Source organism: Notamacropus eugenii, chromosome X (assembly GCF_028372415.1).
Source record: "Notamacropus eugenii isolate mMacEug1 chromosome X, mMacEug1.pri_v2, whole genome shotgun sequence".
Classification (NCBI taxonomy): Eukaryota; Metazoa; Chordata; class Mammalia; order Diprotodontia; family Macropodidae; genus Notamacropus; species Notamacropus eugenii.
Window position 1 is genome coordinate 17,129,693 of NC_092879.1, and position 21,085 is coordinate 17,150,777.

A 21,085-nucleotide genomic window follows, 5' to 3' on the forward strand; every position below is an offset into this window, starting at 1 on the left:
TTTCCCCTCCCTGGGCCTGAGTTTCCTCATCTGTAAAATGAGGGGGTTGGAATAGATGGCCTTGGAGGGCTGTTCAGTGCTTCTCTCTGTGACTTTGGGCCAGTTACTCCCTGGGCCTCAGTTTCCTTATCTGTAAAATGAAGGGGTGGGAGTAGAGGTGGGGAATGGCCAGATTCAATGATCTCTAAATTTTCTACCAGGGCTGGCTCTATGATGCTCTGATCTTCTCAGGGTCCATTTCTCTAGGTCCTAACTGAGGCTGGCAGCCAAATTTCTCCCACCAAGTTAGGGTTAATTACCAAAACAGCAGCACCAACCCAGAGTGCCTTGACCAACTGTGGGTGACACTTCCATAGTACTAGGCAAGGCTGAATATAGCCTTGTAGCCTGCAGCTGGACTGCACTGTTTTTTCTAAGTCATGTGGAGCTGCCTAGGAGCATGCTCAATAGGAGGGATCTGACAAATACATGAGCTAGGAACACTGAACTTTTCAAGCCAGCAGCCACTGAATTAAAGAGCAAAGCCTTGGTGGATTTCTGTTCCATTTCAGGAGTTCTAAGGGTTGGGCTTAGTTAGGCCAGGGCATCCCCACTCAGAGGGGTGCCATCCCTTTCTCGTACAATTCTATGGCACCCCCCAAATCCCATCCTGTTGAAATCCTACCCATCTGGAGCCAACGTGATAATAGTGGTGAGAGCCCCATCCATGCTCAGCATCAGAGGGCCTGAATTCCAATCATGACTGCTACTCATTAGCTATGCGACTTTGTACATATCTTGGACCTTCCATTCTCTCATGTATAAATGAGGCAGGATTGGTCCTTTCTTAGGATCCTAGCTCCAGAGATGGAAAGGCCCTCAGACACCATCTAGTCCAAACAGGCCCAGGCAAGGGAAGTGATTTATCCAAGTTTACACAGATAATACCTGATGTAGGATTGGATTTCTTGACTCCAGAGCTCATATTCTTTCCCCCCTCCCAACTAGAGATCCTATAACCCTTCAAGTCACGGTATAGGGGAGAAAAGTGGGCTTGAACCTGGGTTCAAATCTTGGTTTTCAGTGTTAATTTCTATATGACCCTAGGAAGACACATCCCTTCTCTGGTCTCAGTTTCCATCTCTAAAATAGGGAGCTAAAGTGATCTCGAAGGTCCCAGGCTTTGGCCTCTCTTTGAAATTGATTTGCTGGCAGAAAAAGTCACCCAAAAGAAAATGATTCCTGCTCCCCCATCCCCCTACTCCCTACCTCCCACTGCCCTCTTCCTCAGCAGAAACTGAGTAAATCTGCACCTTACTACCTAGGTGACCTTGGGCAAGTCATCCATTTTCCCTGGGCTTCAATTTCCTCCTGCTCTACAAATGAAGTGGTTTGAACAGATGCTCTCTTGGGCCTCTCCCAGCTCTGAGCCCGTGACACACACAAGGAATGAATTAGGTTCCAGCCCCAGCAGTTATCTCAGAGGAATCTCTTGGTAGAGATGTGTATTAAAGGGGACTCATTCTTGAATACCAGGCGGATGGGAGTTATTTATACCTGCTGCTGTTTGCCGTGTGTGTGTGTGTGTGTGTGTGTGTGTGTGTGTGTGTATGGGGGCGGGGTGTTGGGGCTGTGGCAGAATCTTGATTCCCTCAAAGCTTTCTACATGATGTATTTTTGCTCATGGAGAAGGTCAGAAGACCTCTTGGAGCCTGAGGTGATAGCCAGGAGAAGTGGCCAATGAAAGATGGCAGGGTCTGATAGGATTAGCTCTGCAGTCCCAGTGGGGGATTTTGCGGGGGAGTTGTTGAAGGTGGATGGCCAGGGGAGGAGAAATGGGCTCTAACCCCTAGAAGGTGGCAGTGGCGGGGAGTGGGGGGAGGCATCAGTAAAAACACAAGGTTTGTTCAGTCTGCCCAGCCCACCATTTGCTGAGATTTTGCTACAAACCAGCTGCCACTGTGGGGCTTAAAGGGCCTATCCATTGACTGAGATGTTTAATTTCCTGTGAAGAGATGAATCTATTTGGCTTAACCAAGAGCTCTGAGGCATCACTAGCCCACTGCTGCCTTCCCAGAGCTGGTGCACGTGGACAATCCGTCAGCCTCACCATTGTCCTCCTCTTTCTCATTACCATATGAAGCTCAAGGCTCTGACTCAGGTCAAACGCATCATCCCCATTGGCATTTGGACTTAGGAGCTGCTGAAAGTGGCAATGTTGTCAGATTAATTCAGAAGGTAGAAGCAAGAATGTTGGAGCAGGGAGGGCCCTTAGACCAGGGGATGTCAGAGCTGAGAGACCTTAGAACAGGGGATGTCAGATTTGGGAGGGGCCTTGATCTAACCCCTTTAATGGACCAATGATTGAATGATAAGAAGTGGATCTAAATCCAGAAGTCCTTTGAGCCCAAAGCTTCCTGACTCCAAGGCTATGGCAGGCAGCCCCACTTGGTGAGGCTGGATTCCTGTCAGCTAGGCCATCAGGCTTATCTAAACATTTGCCAACAGGAGATATGGGGGAGTGGGGAGAAATTGGGGACCATCCCAGGCCATTTGGTATGTAATATCAATTTCATCTCCTACCTCTGCCCCAGTCGTGTGACCAGGTGATTAATCACTATTGCTTTGAGGCATTCATCCTAAGGCACCTTCCTCAACTGTCATCCCCATCCTAAGGTGGTTATTCCCCAATAGGCTCATCCTCCCTGATGAACCTGTCCAAACAAGGAGTTAAGCAGAGTGACATTGTCCAACAGCATATGCAGTATTTCCTACCCATAGGCACCCTCCTCTCCACGGAAGGAGAGCTCCTGTTTTCCAGGTCAAGGTTTTGAAACTAACAGTTTCCTCTCTTTTCCAGAGAGACCCAAGATCTATGAAAAGGAGACAGACCTGAACAAGAGTCAGCCAGTGTTTCTGGGCAGTGAACACATCCTCCGCTGTACTGCAAGTGGTACCCCACCACCAACCTTCCGATGGGCTTGGGAGCCCTGTATCGTCAGCGATGTTTTGTAAGTGTCTAGGTTTCTTCTCCTCCCCAGATTCTAGCATGAGTAGATTACTTTTGCAGGAATAGATGTGGGGGCTGTCCTCACTGCATGGAAGCCCATGTTTGGATCTTGGGATAGTAAAGCAGCTCTGGCTCTCATTTCCCACTGCTTTGAGACTTACAGCAGGCTTTGCCCATATCACCCCTTTGAGACGTTAGGGGGTGGTTTTGCACTCTCCACCTGTGATTTGTGGATTGCAAGTGTGAAAATACCCTTTGCTGATACAGACTGCTGGTCTGTACCTTTTATAAAAAAATATTTAATATTTTTTATTTTCTCCCAATTACATGTGGAAACAATTTTTAGTATTCATTTTAAATTTTGAGTTCCAAATTCTCTCCCTCCTTTCTGTACCCCAATATGAACCTTTGTGGGAGAGTTGCTTGAGACCACCAATGAATGTACATACTTCTCTGCATTACACGACACTTTTACAAAAACTGACCGGGTTTTGAGGTTCAGGGAAATTACAAATAAATGCAAGAAAGGTACATATACATCCTTTACAGTCCAAAAGGCAATAAAGGTAGGAATCAGTCAATTCAAGAGCACAAACTAAAGACACAGACCTAAGTGGAGACTTAGCAATGAAATCCTAAATTATAAGGGAGGCAAAGGACAAAGCATGGAAAAAGCTGAAAATTATGGGAAAGACAATGATAATGATATGACATTATATCATAATTTCAGGGATACAACTAAAGCTGCTCTCAGAGGAAAAATCATATCCCTAATTACATTTATTAAGAGAAGAGAAATAGAGGAGATTAATGAACAGACTATGCATTTTTAAAAATTAGACAGAAGAAAATCTGAAAATCAGAGGAGAAATAAATAAGTTGGAAAGTAGCCTGTCCATTGAAAGCTAACTGTTTCACAGTTAGTATGTGCCAGAAATGGGACTTGAAATGAGATATTCTTGACTTCAAGGTGAGCACTCTATCCTAAGGGACTCACTGACCATGAAAAGAGCCCCTTTTAGCCAAGTTTCTGATCCATTGAAGTCTTAGCTGCCCCTGCAGCCCTTCAGGGGGCCTTATCTCTCCCCACCAGATGCTAGAGAAAGATCTTTGAGGAAAATGATCAAGTTTTCCCTACCCATCTCCTCACTTCCGACACTATCTCATTTCCTTCTCTCTTGTTCCCTCTCTGTTGGCCATTCCCAGACCATCACCACTGGTTTCCATTGGCCCACTGAGCTAGGGAACACTTACCATGGGTTTCAACGGCAAAAAATTCCTGAAGCCTTTAGGATTCTCAGCAAGTTGAGGGTCCCTCCAATTGGCCTCTACCCAACTCTAAAGTCAAAGACTACATGTGGCAGAATTTTTCTCACATGACCCTTTTACCTGAAATATGACCAAAAGTCATCTCAGAGAGGATGCTACTAGCAGCTGGGGCGGGGTGGGTGGGCGCAGTTCAGGAAAAGTTTCCTGCAGAAGGTGGGATTGGAATTGAGTCTTTTTTTGCATTATTATTTTATTTCACATTTTTCCCAAATTTATTAATTTATTTTTCAGTTTTCAACATTCACTTCCAAAAGTTTTAAATTTTCTCCCTCTCCCTCCCCCTCCCTCCCCAAGGTGGCATGCAATCTTACATGGGCTCTACATATACATTCCCATTAAACATATTTTCACATTAGTTATGTTGTATAGAAGAATTATAGCAAATGGGAGAACCATGAGAAAAACAAAACAAAATATAACAAAAGAGAAAATAGTCTGCTTCATTCTGCATTCCATAGTTCTAGTTCTTTCTCTGGATGTACATGACATTTTGCTTCAAGAGTCCTTTGAAAATTTTTTCGGTCCTTGCATTGCTGTGAAGGATTAGGTCTATCAGAAACAGTCCTCACACACTGTGGCTGTTACTGTGTATTATGTTCTCCTGGCTCTGCTCATTTCACTCAGCATCAGTTCATATAAGTCTTTCCAGATTTTTCTGGTCTTCTTGTTCATCATTTCTTATAGTACAATAGTATTCCATTCCATTCATATACCTCAACTTGTTCAACCATTCCCCAATTGATGGGCATCCCTTCAATTTCCAGTTCTTGGTCACTACAAAGAGAGCTGCTATAAATATTTTTGTACATGTGGGGCCTTTTCCCCATTTTTATGATCTCTTTGGGATACAACCCTAGAAGTGGCATTGCTGGGTCAAAGGGTATGCACATTTTTGTAGCCCTTTGGGCATAGTGGACCTGAGTCTTGAAGGAAGCCAGAGATTCAAAGAGACAGAAGTGAGCAGGAGGAACATTGCAGGCACAGTATAGCCAGGAAAAAGGTGTAGAGATGGGAGATGGAGTGTTATGATTGGCTGGACCTGGTGTCATGTGCAAACAGTCATGGAGAGAAATAACTTGCAAGGAAATAGCTTTCTCTCCTCTCCACTGCTTGTAAGAATCCCCATCTCTTTCTATGGGACCAAAAGAACAGCCCTAACCCTTGGGCTCCCTCCCTTTAGGATTGATGTAGACAAAGCACATCGTAAGCTTCAATGCATCCTCAGCCCCCAGTTCTTGATGTTCTCTTCCATTGGCTTCCTTTTGTGTTTATTGCTTTGATTTCTCTGCTTACATGTTGTAGTCCTCTTTCCTTTCCTTGCCTCCCCCCCCACTCATACATACACAGGCTTGTTGAGCCCCAATGGCCAAGGCCCTGTGGGGGGGTGCAGGTAACAGATCCAACTGTTGACTCATCTGTCAGATGGGGACAGCACAGCTCACATTCCTTACCTCCCAGAGCTGTGGTGGGAATGTTCCATCACCCCATTGGGTATTATTATGAACAGCAATATGTCCCCAAATGGAAAGGATGAGCAGCATCAGGAGGGAGCGAGCTCCTCCCAGTCACTAGAGGTGGTCTTCAAGCAGGAACCAGATGCTCACTGGTCACAGACAGTGTAGATGGGATTCCTGCTTGAGTGCAGATTGTACTGAGTGCCCTGTGAGGTCTCTTCTAGCTTGGAGATACCATAAATAGAGGCATCTGTGGGGAGGTGGGTTGACACTGTGCTGCTTGGACTATGACTCAGTTTTCTTGCTTCTTCTCACCCATTACCTTGCCTTGTGACCTTGGCCTCCATCTATGAAAAGATGGGCTTGGATGTTATTTAAAGTCTCCTCTAACTCTGACATTGATCTGGATACAGTGGTTGGACCTCTGGACACCCATTCCAGGTGAATAACACTGGAAATTTTTTAAAAATCACACACACACACACACATTAAGCATTCAGGTATCTTTTTTCTAGTCCGAGCAAAAGCCTAAAGCTGATACCTAAGCAGATGTCATCTAGGAAAGTTAACCCCAGACAGGCAGAGTGGATGCTTTGTGAGATCCTGGGGTGATTGGAAGTGAGGAGGCCTAGGGTTGAATCCTTACTCCTTCCTGCCTGGGTCATCTTGGACAAGTTAGAGAGGCTTTTGATTCTCAGATCTCTATCTCCTCATGTATAAAATGAGCCCAGACTTCCGAGGAAATGAAAGTAATTTATGATGGTGAAGACAATAATGATGCAATGTGAAGACTGACAACAGGGTCATAGAATGCCAGAGTTGTAAGGGACTGGCTGGCCCAACTGCCTCATGGTATAGAGGAAGAAACTGAGGTGCAGGGAGATAAAATTGGAACTCTTGTCCTTTGGCTCCAAATCCAGAGCTCTTCCCACTATAAAATTGATATATCCATTATCCAGTCCCACCAAACAGCCCTGCCTGGGGGGAGACTCCCCAGAAGAAACAGATATCCATTCCTAGGCCAGTGGTCCTTAGACCAAGAAGTACCTCCCTGTTCAGAGAGAGGGTGAGTTTCTGCTATGTGTACCTGAGGATGAGCTAGGGCCAAGTGACCAGACACTGGCTGCTCTGTCCTGGGCGGGCCTTTGACTTTGTTTTATGTGGTACAAGAGAACACAGTCCAATGGCTGAGAAGGGCCAGGGAACCCAGGAGCACTGCTAAATCAGCCAGCACCATCCTTCAGTCAGAGACAGGCAGCCGCCCTCCCCTGATGTTAGCAATCACCATTTATTAAATGCCCCAGTCTCATTTTTACTCATGACAGCCCCTCGGCATATTTCTCTGCTGGGAAGAGAGATTGGCTACTTGCAATATGCTGAGAAATTAGCAGGGTTTGTTTTGGATGGTGGCCATAGATAGTGACCCCTATAAATCTGCCCTTTGATGCACTGTTGGGCCTGTGTGGAGGGCCAGGGCCTTCCCAAAGGGTTCTCCCTTTTAAGACCCCTGCTACTTCAGGGTTCAGGCTGCCAAAGGGTTTTTCCCATGTCCTACTTCCAAGTCCTACATTCTACCAAGAGGGAGAAGAGGGAGCCCCAGGAGCAATCTCCCCATTCTGATTTAACAAATTAGGGAGGTAAGACCCTCCCCTCCCCCCAATCAATTAATAAGCATGTATTACCAAATAAATAAAATAAACACTCTTATTGGGGTGGGGGATGTCAGACATTGAGGGAAGAGTTTCTTGAGGGAGATGGTGTTTGAGCTAAGCCCTGAGGAAACTAGGGACTCTGAGAAGGAAAGGAGGGAAAGCATTCCAGGGAGGGTGTACAGTCTGCGTACAGGAACATAGTTCACAGAGAAAAGTGAGCACTTTAGCTCAAACAAAAAGTGTGGAAAGGGAAAGGAAGAAGCATTTATTAAGCATCTCCTGTGTGCAGCACTTACACTTAAGTATTTACAGGTGTGATCTCATTTGATTATTTATCTCTTTTGAAGGAGAGAAAATGCAATCTGGGGCCACTAGGTGGTGGTGAAGTGGATAGAATGCTGGGCCTGGAGTCAGGAAGGTTCCTCTTCCTGAGTTCTAATCTGACCTCAGACACTGACTAGCTGTGTGACCCTGGACAAGTCGCTTCACACTGTTTCAAGTGTAAAATGAACTGGAGAAGGAAATGGCAAACCATTTCTGTATCTTTGCCAAGAAAACCCCAAATGGGGTCACAAAGAGTTGGATATGACTGAACAACAAAAAAATGCAATCCATCTAGAAAAACTAGACTGGAGTCAGATTGTGAAGAGCTTTAAATGCCAAGCTAAGGAATTTGTATCTGATCTTAGGGGCAGTGGGGAGCCACTGACATTTCTTGAGCAGAAAAGTGACATGTTTAGATCTCAGCTTTAGAAGAGAGAAGAGAAACCTGAGTCAAGAACACCAGTTAGGAGGCTGTGGCCATAGTTGGGACAAGAGGAGATGGGGGCCTGGACTAGTGTGGTTGTGCTGTGCATAGAGAAAAGGACAGATAGAATCGATGGAGAGTAGGCAGAATTGCCAACCGGGGTGGGAAACCTGTGGCCTTGAAGCTACATGTGGCCTTCTAGGTCCTTGGGTGTGGCCTTTTGATTGAGTCCAAGTTTTACAAATCCTTTTATTCAGGGGATTTGTTCTGTGAAGTTTAAATTCAGTCAAAGGGCCGAACTTAAGGCCACAGGTTCCCCACCCTTAGTGTAGTTGATAGACCACTGGAGTCAGCAATACTTCAGTTCAGATCCTGCCTCAGATCAGAGAACTCTATCTAAATTGACAGCTGGAAAGGATGCTAGAAGCTATCTAGCTATCAAAGGCCCTCATTTTACAGAGGAGAGTGAGACCTAGGGTCACACTGCTAGTATCCAAGACAGGATCTGAACTTGTGTCTTTCTGACTCTACATACAGTACCCTGTCCATGCAGCCTCCCTAGGAGACAATACCCTCCCCTCCCCAACCAGTTGAATTCCACCCCACCCATTGAAATCCAACTGCCCTGAGCCCCTCTGCCCCTTGGATCTCATGGAACATTTGATTTGGACCTTGCATTCACTTATCATATATACTGTGTTATTTGTGTTTATGCAAGTCTGAGCAGACCCAGGAAAGGAAAGGGACTTGCCCAGGGTCACACATAGAGCTCTCAGAGGCCATCGAGTCCACCCCTCTCCCTTCCTTTTACAGAGGGGGAAACTGAGGCCCAGGGAGGGGAAGGGATTTGCCTATGGTCAGACACAGGATCCTAACTCTAGAAATGGAAGAAACCGCAGAAGCTACCTAGGCCAGTCCCTTCAGAAAGATATCTGGCCAAGAATTTGCCAGCCAGGATTTGAACCCAGGTCTTTTAATTCCATATCCAAGTCTCCCCACTGTGCCACAGAACTGTTTGGGCATCATTCTCCTCACAATTAGAACTCATGAGTCTAATGGGCTATGCTGGGGGATGGGACAGCTCTTTCTGAGCCTGGCACCAGTGAAAGAGAAATGAGAAGGCTAGATGGGTACAGGCAGGATCCCCACCCCCCACATCAGGCCTACAGGGTTGCCACTTAACTCAAGTGGGATGAGGTCCACATGGTTCATCTTCACTCAGGTGGCTTGAAAAGTCTGGTTCTAATGAAGTGCTTAGTGAACAGTAACCATAACAAGGCTGTAAATCCTTCCCTTCTTTTCCCCAGGTGCAGGGAACGAGGGAAGAGAATTGAACTTTCCAAAGCTACTCTTGAAAAAGGCCTGTATGACGTCAACCAAATCCAGTCCATAGAGGAGACGATTTTATCCAGTGGGGATAGGAACAAGGTACGTTTCCAGTGGGGTCTGGTGGCGGTATTCATGACCTCACAGCCTAGACGTGAGCCCCACTTCCCAGGCCCTGACACCAACAGTGAGTTGCTAACTTCTCACATTCCTGCAATTCTCAAGGCCTGGGATCTGGGTTAAGTCTTGGCCATTTATAAACATTGAGTTTTTTGGTGGTGATGTCGCCTTCCCCTTTAAAGAGCCCTCATCAGGGGCCTCAAGGGTCAAGCATATCCTGGAGTCTTGAGAACATCTAAACTGTGTGTCTCCATCCTGGGATGCTTGCTGTGGCCACAGCAGCTCTTAGGGGGTCATGGAATCTTAGGCACTGGAGAGTTGGGGGAACATGACAATCACAGGTAAATGGAGGCTCAAGTAGTTACAAAAAAGGTGAGCGTGGAATCATATGGCATAGAATTTCAAAGAACTTAGAGGTCATGCAGTCCAATTTCCTCCCTGCCACTTACATCCATTGTGTGACATTTTTAACAAGTGCTCCCCCCACCAAGACCAGGTAACAGAAAAACTCCACCATGGAGGCTCTAGCCTCCAGCCCCTCAATCTGAATGAGCAGGAAAAGGGGCATGGGGACATTGGTTTGGGTGAGGCCTGGAAGGTAGAGGATGATTGGTTGGTCTGGGGTGCTGTGAAGTAGCAGAGCAAGTCTGAGACAGGTACACAAGAGAACTGAGGGTGACCCCCAGCTATCTAGTGCTTTACCTAGTAGCCCCATGGCCTTTCCAACTTGGAGGGAGGGTATCTCATTACAGATCCCCTTTTAGCACCCCCATCAAGTGGCCCTCCGGACATCCAGGGAAGGGGACTCACTACTTCCTCAAGTTGTCTTTTCCACTCTAAGAAGGAGTTTTCCCTGACACTGAGCCCAGACAAGGGTCTTGGACACTTTCACGCTTTGTTCTGGGACTAAGCTAAACAAGGCCTCTAATAGTGGCTGATCAGAGAGGTTTAAACATTGTATTAGGTGAGGTCAGAGTGGTGAATCCTTGAAGGCTTCCTGAAGGAGGCAGCAGTGGGCATGGGCTGTGAAAGATAGGGAGAGATTCAAAACTTTAGAAGAAGGAAGAAGGAGACCAGGCACTGTGCTAAGTAAGCACTTTTACAAATATGATTTCATCTGATCCTCACAACCACCTGGGGTGGGAGGTGCTGTTATTATGCTCCTCTTACAGTTAAGGAAACTGAGGCACACAGAGGTGAAGTGACTTGCCCAGAATCTGATAGCTAGGAAGTGTCCGAGGTCAATTTTGAACTCAGGTCTTCCTGACTCTAGGCCCTATGTTTTGTTTACAACCCCCTTCTAGCTGCAAAGGCTGCTGTTGCTGCCGCCATAACCTCTTTGGAGCTCATTACCATGCGTCACCAAGGCTTTGGGTTTCATCTTCCATAAGTCAGGCATCTCCACTCTTTTCTGTACTTAGGAGCTGATACCCTGCTAGCACCATTCAACTTTCTCAGGTGACTAGGGGCATCTCGACCTCTACTTTGTATTCTGGATTTCCAGCTGGAAGGCACCTGGGAGGTCAACCATCCCAACCTCCCATTTCACAGATGAGGAAACTGATGCCCAGAGAAATGAAGTGGCATATCCAAAGACAGACCTGGGGTGCTGGATCTTGAGTTGAAAGGGGAAAGCGATGGACTATTGTGATTTCTGAGGTTGCTCCCAGCTCGAAATCTGGGATCCTCCAGGAGAGGAAATCTCCCTGGAAACATGGGAAAGGAGAGGAACAGGTGTTATAGCTATTTTTCACACAAGAGGAAACTGAGGTAGGAAAGAGGGACGTACTTGGCCAAGGGCCCAGTGGTGAGTCTGGTTAATGGCTTCCCCCTTCCCTCATTCCTTTCTTGGGGCTCTAGAGACCTGATACCTAGCAGCAAACACAGTCATACCTGGAGTAATTGCCAGGCCCCTGGGCTAGTCTGACTAAATGCTGGGTTAACAGCTGCCCAGGGGTTGGGACTACCTGGGACGCTCAGGCCATCTGGCATTTCTCAGGGAGGCTTTCATACTGGGAGTCTAATATAAAACAGACTTAGGGAGTTGGGGTGGGGGTGGTGGAGAGAGAGAGTAGGGAACCAGACTGTTCTGAACCTTTCTCTCTTGCATTATGCATTATCAGCAAAGCAGTGTGGGTACATGCCATGGAGCTTGGGTGCCATTCAGGTCTCAGCTCTGCTTTAGTGGATAAGGGTCTGGTGGCTGGAATTGGGCTGTAGCAGATGAAATAAAGCATGAACTTCCTATCGCTTGATCTCATCCAGAATCATAGGATATCAGAGCTGGGTGGACCCTTAGAACATAGTCTCAGCTCGGCCATTTCATGTTCCAAGGCCCCTCCCAAGCTCTGACATCCACTGGTCTAAGGCCCCTCTCAACTCTGACCTTCTGTTCTAAGGTCCCTCCAAGCTCTGACCTTTCCTGTTCTAAGGTCCCTCCCAGGTGTGTAATGCTCTCACTCCTGGCATGTGGGTGTAGAAATAATTCCAAGGACAAGGCCCATTGTTAACCATCCAACAGCCCAATTTTCATTTATGAAGGTTGACACCCTCCATGCGTGCCCTCCCCCAGGCTTCACTGTGGAGTAGAGGTAGCCCCTCTATTGTGCAAAATGTCAGTGGGAACGTCAGCGTGGCCCCTTTTCTGGAATCCCCAACCAACATTGCCAATAATTTGTCATGCATGAGTAAAATAAGACAGCTCTCGGCCTGAGTGAATACTGTCTTCATTCTTCAAATGTGAGACATCTGTGGATGAGGGCTGGGCTGGTCAGATGTGGGGAGTGTGGCTGAATTGTTTTATGGCACCATCTTGATCTTCATGGAAATTGATTCTGGCAAAAGCAACTCGACAATGAAGGTCCTAACCAACTTAAATCTGTGGATTCACCACTGAAGACTCAGAAGGCAACCAATCAATGAACAAGCATTTAAGTGTCTACTATTGATTGATCAGTCAGTCAACAAGCATTTAGTAGTCCCCTACTACATTCCAGGCAATGTGCTCTAGGGATATAATAGAGGTAGTCCCTACCCTCCAAGTCCTTACATTCTGGAGAGGGGAGACAACATGAATGCATACAATTATTCACAAAATAAAGGCTAGGGATGGGGTCTGGTTCTGTGATATAATTGGTATAGGGAATTCCCAGATGAGTAAACTCCCTCTACAGAGGATTTGGCAATTTTTCTGTAAGCCCTGAGCGGATCAATGACTAGCTGAAGGCTGCGTAGTCAGTGTGTACCAGGGTCTTCAGGGAGGACTGGCGCCTCTGGTGTGAGGGCTGCTGAGTCCTTTCCAGGGCTGCTCATCCACTGTGGTGTCCACCTGGCACCCAATCCTCACCTGTGGCTCCAAGAAACTGTAGCTTACATAGGGACCACACCCTGGTAAGACTGTCTCAGCAGACGGGCTAAACCAGGCTGTGGGTAACCAACAGGCCTCAAACCCATCAGCAAGCTAGCATGGGAAGACTTCCCCCTGCAGAATAAGAGGATGAGAACGATGGTCATGAAGGCAGCTACAGTAGGTATTATAGAACATTTAGAGTCTGATCAGGCATCAAAGACACCAGAGTCATCACAACCTCCTCTGTCATTGACAGCTATCCTGACTTTTGTCCTGCCACGGACTTCAATGACTTGGGAAGAAATTTTGTACAACTTGGGAGGAGATTTTTGCCTCACTTAAATCCAGTTCATACTCACAAGTTGATATCAACCCATGATATCATTGGTCCTCTTAGAGAATGAAGGATGGGGGCAGTGCATGGCTCAGTGGATAGAGCACCAGGCCCTGGAGCCAGGAAGACCTGAGTTCAAATTTGACCTCAAACACTTGACACCTACTGGCTATGTGATCCTGGGCAAATCACTTAACCTTGATTGCCTTAAAAAGAAAAGAAAATGAAAGATGAAGAACAAGAGGCAAAACTCAGTCAGTTTTCCTGCCTCCGAGGTCTCTCCCTACTGTGACACATTGGAATTTGGATGGAGGAAGGTAGAAGGGTTTGGACTAGGCCTCATGTAGATTGCAGTGCTTCGACAAGGAACCCGGGTTTAAGAAAGCTGGCACCTGTGGGGCAGAAATATATTTGATAAAAATCAGATCTTCCAATTAGTGATTTATAGCTCACAAAACAATCCCCACCTATTCTTTGATTCTTTCCTATATCACTGGCAAGAAGGCAGAATAGGGATCATTATCCCCATTTTCTAGAGAAGGAAACTGAGGCACCAAGGAGGACGTGAGCTGCCCTCTCAGTATCACACCAGGGTGCCTAGCACAGTGTTGGCACATAGTGCATGGCAGCACCACACCTAGAAACCAGATCTGCCTTCAAATACTGTCCTCTTTCTACAGCCCGGACACCGTCTCCTTCCATGCCAAGGCAGCAACTCTGTGATTGTTTCAGGAATGAGCTAAACAACCGGAATTTCCCCTTCCTCCTTCTCCTCCTCTTCCTCTTTCATCCTATCCAAGTGACCTTTGCCTGGTCCCTTCTCCTTTTCTTAGATCTGGAATCTTGGTTAATTTCAGCAGGTTCCAGCCCTCAGTGGTGTCCCTGACCCTCCCTCTCTCCCTCCCTCTTTTCCTCCCTCACTCCCTCCTTTCCTCACTCTCTACTTTCTTTCCTCCCTCTCTCCTTTTTTCCCTCTCTCCCTCCCTCCTTTCTCCTTCCCTCCCTCCTTTCTTCCCTTTCTCTCTCCTCCTTTCCTTTCTCCCTCCCTCCCTCAGCTGGACTCACCCAGATCTGACCCAGAGGCAACAGCTCTCCACAGGACTTGTCCCTTGATGAAAATGGATTCTTATTAAGCAGAAAAGCTCCAATTTCAGTCTGCATCCCATTGTGTTCTGAGCCAAAGCTGCCAGCCTCCTGGAGGACTCTCCTCCGCTTTTCCATGGTATCACTTTCCCCAAGCACCGAGGAAAACTGGTGACCTTCAGACTCTGGGTGTCCAGCCCGAAATAAATAGTCAAGGAAATTGACAATTTTAATCCCCACATTTCTAGACAAGTTATTCATCTGGTCTTGTCAAGCTGAGCCTGAGAATAATCTAGGTGTGAGAGGCCTGTCTGGACCCCCTTCTGAATGAGGACAAGCTAAACTCAGGCCCTTTTCTCTGTTACTGGACACTTCCCCACATGAAAAGGAGATCGAGGATTACCCAACACCTCCCCTTGCCCTCCACTTTAGAATTCTGCTCAGTTTGCCAAATGAGCCAAGTATCAATGCTGGAATTCAATTGAATTATCAGAAGCCTATTCAGTGCAAGGCCTTGTGTTACATTCTGGGGAAACTGAGGCAATAACAAAACAGCCTTTGCCCTTAAGGAATTTCTGTTCATTCAAGGGATACAGCATGGGCACACCCAAAGTAAATAGGAAGTAATTTGGGGGATGGGAAGGGAGGCAGAAAAGAATAACTTGGGGGAATTGAGAAGGCCTATGGAGACAAAGGAATACAATAAGATTTGGGGTTCTGTTGTTGTTTAGTTGTTTTTCTGTCCTATCCAACTCTTTGTGACCCCTTTTGGGGTTTGCGTGGCAGAGATACTGGAGTGGTTTGCCATTTCCTTCTCCAGCTCATTTGACAGATGAGGAAACTGAGACACACCGCGTGAAGTGACTTGCCCCGCTTCATACAGTTAGGAAGTGTCTGAGGATGGAGTCCTCCTGACTCCAGGCCCAGTAATCTATTTGCTATGATATCAAATTGTCCAGATTTTGGGCTAACCAGGATTTTACTTAAGGGGACAATAGATAATAGTGCCTAGAGTCAGGAGGACTTGTCTTCCTGAGTTCCACACAACTGAAATGACCAAATAGCAACTTTGCATCTCTAGAACCTGAGGCATGGCAAATGATTAATAACTACTTGATTACAATTGATTCACATGTACTAGCTATGTGACCATAGGCACCAAGTGGCTTCCCCTCTCAGAGCCTCAGTTTCCTACTCTGTAAAACAAGTCATAGAATCATAAAATTCTAGATCTGGAGCTGAAAGGGATCTTAGAGGGAATTGAGTCCAACCCTCTTCACCTATAAAATGGGGAAACCAAGGCCCATAGAAGTCAAGGGTCTTACCTGAGGCCACATAGGGAGAGCCAGGCATTTGAACCCAGGTCTTCTAACTCCCAACCCAGAAGTCTTTCCATTCCACAGCTCTGCTGTCCAATACTAAATACTTGCTCTAGCTACTGGCCTTTTGTTGCCATCAGCCACATATGTGTGTGTATGTAGCCATAATCCAAGGCCCACCACAAGGTGTTTGGGACAACTCACCTTTGGATCCCCAAGCACATTTCCTCTGCCTCCTTCCAAGTGCAGCCCTAACCCAAGGGTTCCAGGGCAGTGAGTGGGAAGATGAGCTGGCTCCTGGAAGGGGTTGGAAGATATGTCTAGATCAGGTCAGGCTCTTTCACAAAACCCATGGAGGGGCCCCTGTTGTGCTTGCTGATGAGGAGGGAAGAAAGCCTTGGTGGGGCCCAGTCCTGGGCCTGCCCAGCAGGAGTTAAAAGTAGGTATAGAGAAGAGACTTCTGGGGTTGGAGTCCTAGGACCTGAGTTCAAATTCTGGCTCTACCACTGAGCTGTGTTACCTTAGATAAGTCACTTCTCTCTGGGCTACTAAGGGCACTGGACTAGGTGACTTCTAAGGTCCTTCCAGTTTTAAATCTGTGATCTTAGGAAGGAAAATGGAGTAAGTAGTAGGATGGAGAGGATATTGAGGAAGGGGGGGGGTGGCTTTCCACTGTAGGAAGTCACTTCCTTTACTTAGGCCTCAGTTTCCCTCTCTGTAAAATGAAGAGATTGGCTTCAGCAACCTCTAAGATCCTTCCATCTCTCAAACCTCTGAGCCTCTGTTCATTCAGCTCAGGCTCAGCATCCTGCTCTGTTCTCCAGCTGTGATTCCAATCACATGTCCTAAAACACCCAGTATAGACATCTGGAATGCAGCTTGGCTGCCTCAGCCCATTTTTAACATGTGTGTCTCTTTTCTCGGTGTCAAAATACTGCCCGGATAAACATATTGAATTGTTGGGGCAATTAAATTTGCCTCCCTCATTTCTGAGCCATGGTTTTATACCTGTTTATGATCATTATTGGTAAATGACTTGCCAAGCCAGTGTGGGGAGGAAATGGGCACTGAACTGGGGACCTGGGAAGGGCCTTTAAGATTTGCACATCAGGCTTTGAAAATCAGTTGTTTTTTGCCTTCTGAGATGATCTCAATCTTCCAAGGGATCCATCCCTGACATCGTGGAATCGGCCCAGGGTCTAGGTCTGGTTTGGCCTCTAATTAGCAGCATGACTTCCAGCAAGTCACTTCCTCTCTAACCTACAAGCTCCTTTGAGGATCCTCGAATAAATCTTGAGTTGGAAGGGGGTGGTCTGTCTAAAAAGAAGGAAACTGAGGCTCAGGGAGAAGCAACTGGCCCAGAATCACACAGAGATTGGATTAGGAAAGGCAACTGGACTGGGCCTCAAAGGAAGCTCAGAATGCCAAGGAGTAAAGATGGGGAAGGAGTGTATTCCAGGCAAAGTCTTTGAAAAGGTAGGGATGGAGTCTGGAGAGAGTTTGCTGAGTCTTGGGAATGGGTAATAAATTGGTCTGTTTAGTTAGATTCTAGGGGGCATTAAGGGGAATAATGTGGAATAAGTCTGGAAAGGTAGGTGGGAGCCAAGCAGTATTCCATCCTAGAGAGAGCAGTGGCTCCCCTAGTGGGGATAGGAAGTGAAATGAACAAACCTATGTTGTGGGAATATTCACTTGGCATCTGCATGGAGGATGGAGCAGAGATGGGTTAATAATGCTGAGCTTTACAGTTTTCCAGGGACTTTCCATATATTAGCTCACTGGGGTCTCCCAGCAGGCCTGGGAAGGAGGTGCCTCTCTGGCTTCCTGGAATGGTCTCCTAATTGGCTCCCCTCCAGCTTCTCCCCTCTCCACACCACCCTCTACACAGCTGCTAAAGGATTTTCCTGAAGCAGAAGTCTGAACGTACTACTCCCCTGCTCAAGAAGCTAAAGTGGCTCCCTGTGGTCTCTAGAATAAAATAGTAACTTTGGCGTTTAAAGCCTTCACCATCTCACCCCAAGTTATCTTTCTGGCTTGCCTTGCACACTCGGTGTTCCACATCAACTCACCTTCTCTCTGTTCCTTACATATGACGCTCCATGGGCTGATCTCAGTGTCTTTGAAGGGGTTGTGCCCCTACTGCTCTCCACTACATGCAGATATAACAGTATTGGCTGTCAAGTTCTTTTTAATTACATATTCAGGAAATCCAGGCATTCCAGTGGAATGTCTAGGACATTGGTCTTGGAAAGAAGACTCAGGTCTGAGAGTCGCAGTGCTGCCATTGGCTTTGGGCAGGTCAGGTCGCTTCATGAGCCTTATTTTCCCCAGCTGTGAAATAGGAATGGGTTTAGTGCTAAAGGATTATGGAATCATGAACTGTTGTTGTTATGAATGCACGTATGACCCGCACTCCTTTACCGCTCCCTTTTGAGAAGTGTCTTTCAAGATTCATCTTTGTGGGCTCTTCCCATGGAGTTTCTCTTTTCCTTTGAGATGAAGCTTAGGCATCATCTTCTGTATGAAACCTTTGTAAACATCCACTTTGCTGGTGCCCCCAACTGCTTGGTCTTTCCTGCCAAACTGCTTAGGATTCCACTTTCTTAGATTGTTTCTGCCTGCGTTTATTCTCTACATACTTAGGTGTGCCCGTGCTGCTTCCCCCAATAGCATGCCAACTTCCTGAGAGTGCGGATTATTTCATTTTGGGAGTGCTTATATCCCCAGTGTCTGGCCTGTAGCAGGCATTGAGCTCAGTGATTCACCAGTCACTAGAGGTATTAAGTCCTTTGTTTACAGGTGAGGAAACTGAGTCTCAGGGAGAGGTTAGTAACTCATCCATCATCACAGCTAGTGTGTGCCAGGAGCAGGATTGGACTTTGGGCCTTAGAGAGCACACTCACCCTTATTCCTGTCAAAGATGCTCCTGGGAAGAGAAGTGTCCTGCCCCAAATCTTGTGCCCTTGTCAATTTCGTCCTTCCTTCCTCTCTTTCTTTCCTTTTCTTTCTTTCCTCTCTTTCTTCCTCTCTTTCTTTCTTTCTTCTGCTCTTTCTTTCTTCCTCTCTCTCTTTCTTTTGTCCTCTCTTTCTTCCTTCCTTCCTTCCTTCCTTCCTTCCTTCCTTCCTTCCTTCCTTCCTTCCTTCCTTCCTTCCTTCCTTCTCTTGTCAATTTCAAAGCCAAATGGAAATGAAATTTGAAGCGCTCTGTCTTGGCTACTGCTCTCCACTAAATGCAGATATAACAGTATTGGCTGTCAAGTTCTTCTTAATTACATATTCAGGAGGGGATGCAACTACCCAACCTTTCTCAAAAAAACTTTTATTTTTCAGTTGTATCCATGTAGAGGATGGGCAGGAGAGGAGCTAGAATCCAGGGGTGGGGAACCTTCAGCCTTGAGGCCACATGTGGCCCTCTAAGTCCTCAAGGGCAGCCCTTTGAATCCAAACTTCACAGAACAAGTCTCCTTAATAAAAGGATTGGTTCTGTAAAACATGGACTCAGTCAAAAGGCTGCACCCAAAGACCTAGAAGGCTACTTGTGGCCTCGAGGCCACAGGTTCCTCACCCCTGGTCTTAGACCAATTGGGAGAATATCCATTTTTCCATGGAAGAAGTAATGAACTAGGTTGATGGGTATGAGAGCAAAGAGAGAAGCAAGCAGGGGGATTCAAGGCACAGTTTGGAAGTGTATTTGACAAGCTCTCACAACTAATAAATAGGATGGGGGGCTAACAGAGACAGAAGGACTACATTCAGGCTGCGAATGTGGTTAATTGGGAAGATGGTGGTATCCTCAACAGGAATTCAGGAAGTTCAGAGAAGAGGAGGGTTGGGGAGACAATGAGTTCTGTTTCAAATACACACAGTCAGAGCCTTTGTATTGCTGGTGTATAGTGTACACCAGTAGTGGGCATTTAATGCACGCTTTGTGAATTGAATTGAATTGCTGACTTGTGATACCTATGTGTTGTCTGGTTGGAAATGTCTACTAGATCAAAGATCTATCTAGCTGGCTAATGTCCATTCTCTAAACCTCAGTTTCCTCCTTTGTATGAAAGAGGTTGTTTCTAAGGCCCCCTCCTGCTCTGTGTCCTATGAAATAAAGTCTTGTTTGTCACCAGCTAATCAATGGAGGAGGAGTGGGGAAGAATCTTCAAGGGATCTCAGGATCATTGGTCAAGCTAGAAGGAACCTTAGAGCTACTGAGTCCAACCTCTTCCCTTTAGAGGTGAGGAAATGAAGACACAGATAGGTTGCAAGACTTGCCCAGAGTCACATGTCTAGTGTCTGAGGTAGGATTTGAACCTGGGTCTTTCTGACTCTAGATAGTGCTCTCAGGAGAAGAAATAAGCATTGATGAAGCACCTACTATGTGCCAGGTGCTATGTTAAGCACCATAAAAATATGCCATCATTTGATACAGATTCTTGGAGGAAGTAAGGGTTTGGTTTTGAAAGGGAGGGGATTTTGAGATAATTTGGACCAGAACAAGTTCTTCTAAGCCAGGAGGGCAGTATGGGAGGAGAAATAAAGGCAGGAGGGCTAGAAGAGAATGAGAGGGACAGAGAAAAACATGTCTAGCCAACGCACTTCAATGAATAGATATTCTTAATATTCATCATTCTCTGTTATAGAATAATATTTCATCAAGAGAGAAAACTCATGAAGTTTTCTAGAGTGAAGAAGGCAATGCAAAAAGTCATAACGTAACAAAGAATCATTGGGATTCTAACTACATGAAGACAGCTATAAATTATAATAATAGCTGTCATTTATTATAGCACCTACTATGTGCGAAACACTGTGCTAAGCTTGATCCTCACAACAACCCTGGGAGGGAGGTCTATTATGATCCCCATTTTGCAGATGAGGAAACTGAGGCAGACAGAGGTAGAATGACTTGCCCAGGATCACACAGCTAGGATGTATCTGAGGCTGGATTTGAACTCAGGCCTTTGGGACTCCAGGTCTATCGTTCTGTGCACTGTGGTGCCCCCTAGCTGCCTTTCTGTAGCTAGAATAAAAATTAATTGGGCTTGAAAATGGTCAGGACTTAATTCAAGTTACCCTAATCTATCAACTCAGTCAAGAAATACTGAATAAAGGCTGGTGACTGTCACTTTTGCATTAGATAAAAAAAGAAGCAGCTTCTAGAATCTGTGGAAACATCTGTCCCCATTGTGTAATCAATTGTGTTGTGTTAACTGGCCAACAGTAGCCTGGTTCCTTGTGGATGTATTCCGTGTTCTGGGTAACTCGGCTACAGGGGGCCAGCTTTCCTCACACTGAGTCATGCTTCTGGGGACTCTGGTAGAGAACAGGCCAGGAGGGATGGGGACAGAAGCAGCACCTGGAGGTCATGGCTGTGCCCTGGCTCACCTG

The 21,085-nt window shown here is 46.4% G+C and overlaps 1 protein-coding gene across 1 annotated transcript in view; it reads left to right on the forward strand.

Moving 5' to 3' along the window:
• LOC140515696 (vascular endothelial growth factor receptor kdr-like) overlaps positions 1 to 21,085 on the forward strand; it is a 193,888-nt gene that overhangs the window by 112,028 nt on the left and 60,775 nt on the right. The window contains exons 10-11 of the mRNA XM_072626531.1: positions 2,840 to 2,990; positions 9,480 to 9,600. Of these exons, the coding sequence (XP_072482632.1) occupies positions 2,840 to 2,990; positions 9,480 to 9,600 (272 nt within the window). The remainder of the gene's footprint in view (positions 1 to 2,839; positions 2,991 to 9,479; positions 9,601 to 21,085) is intronic.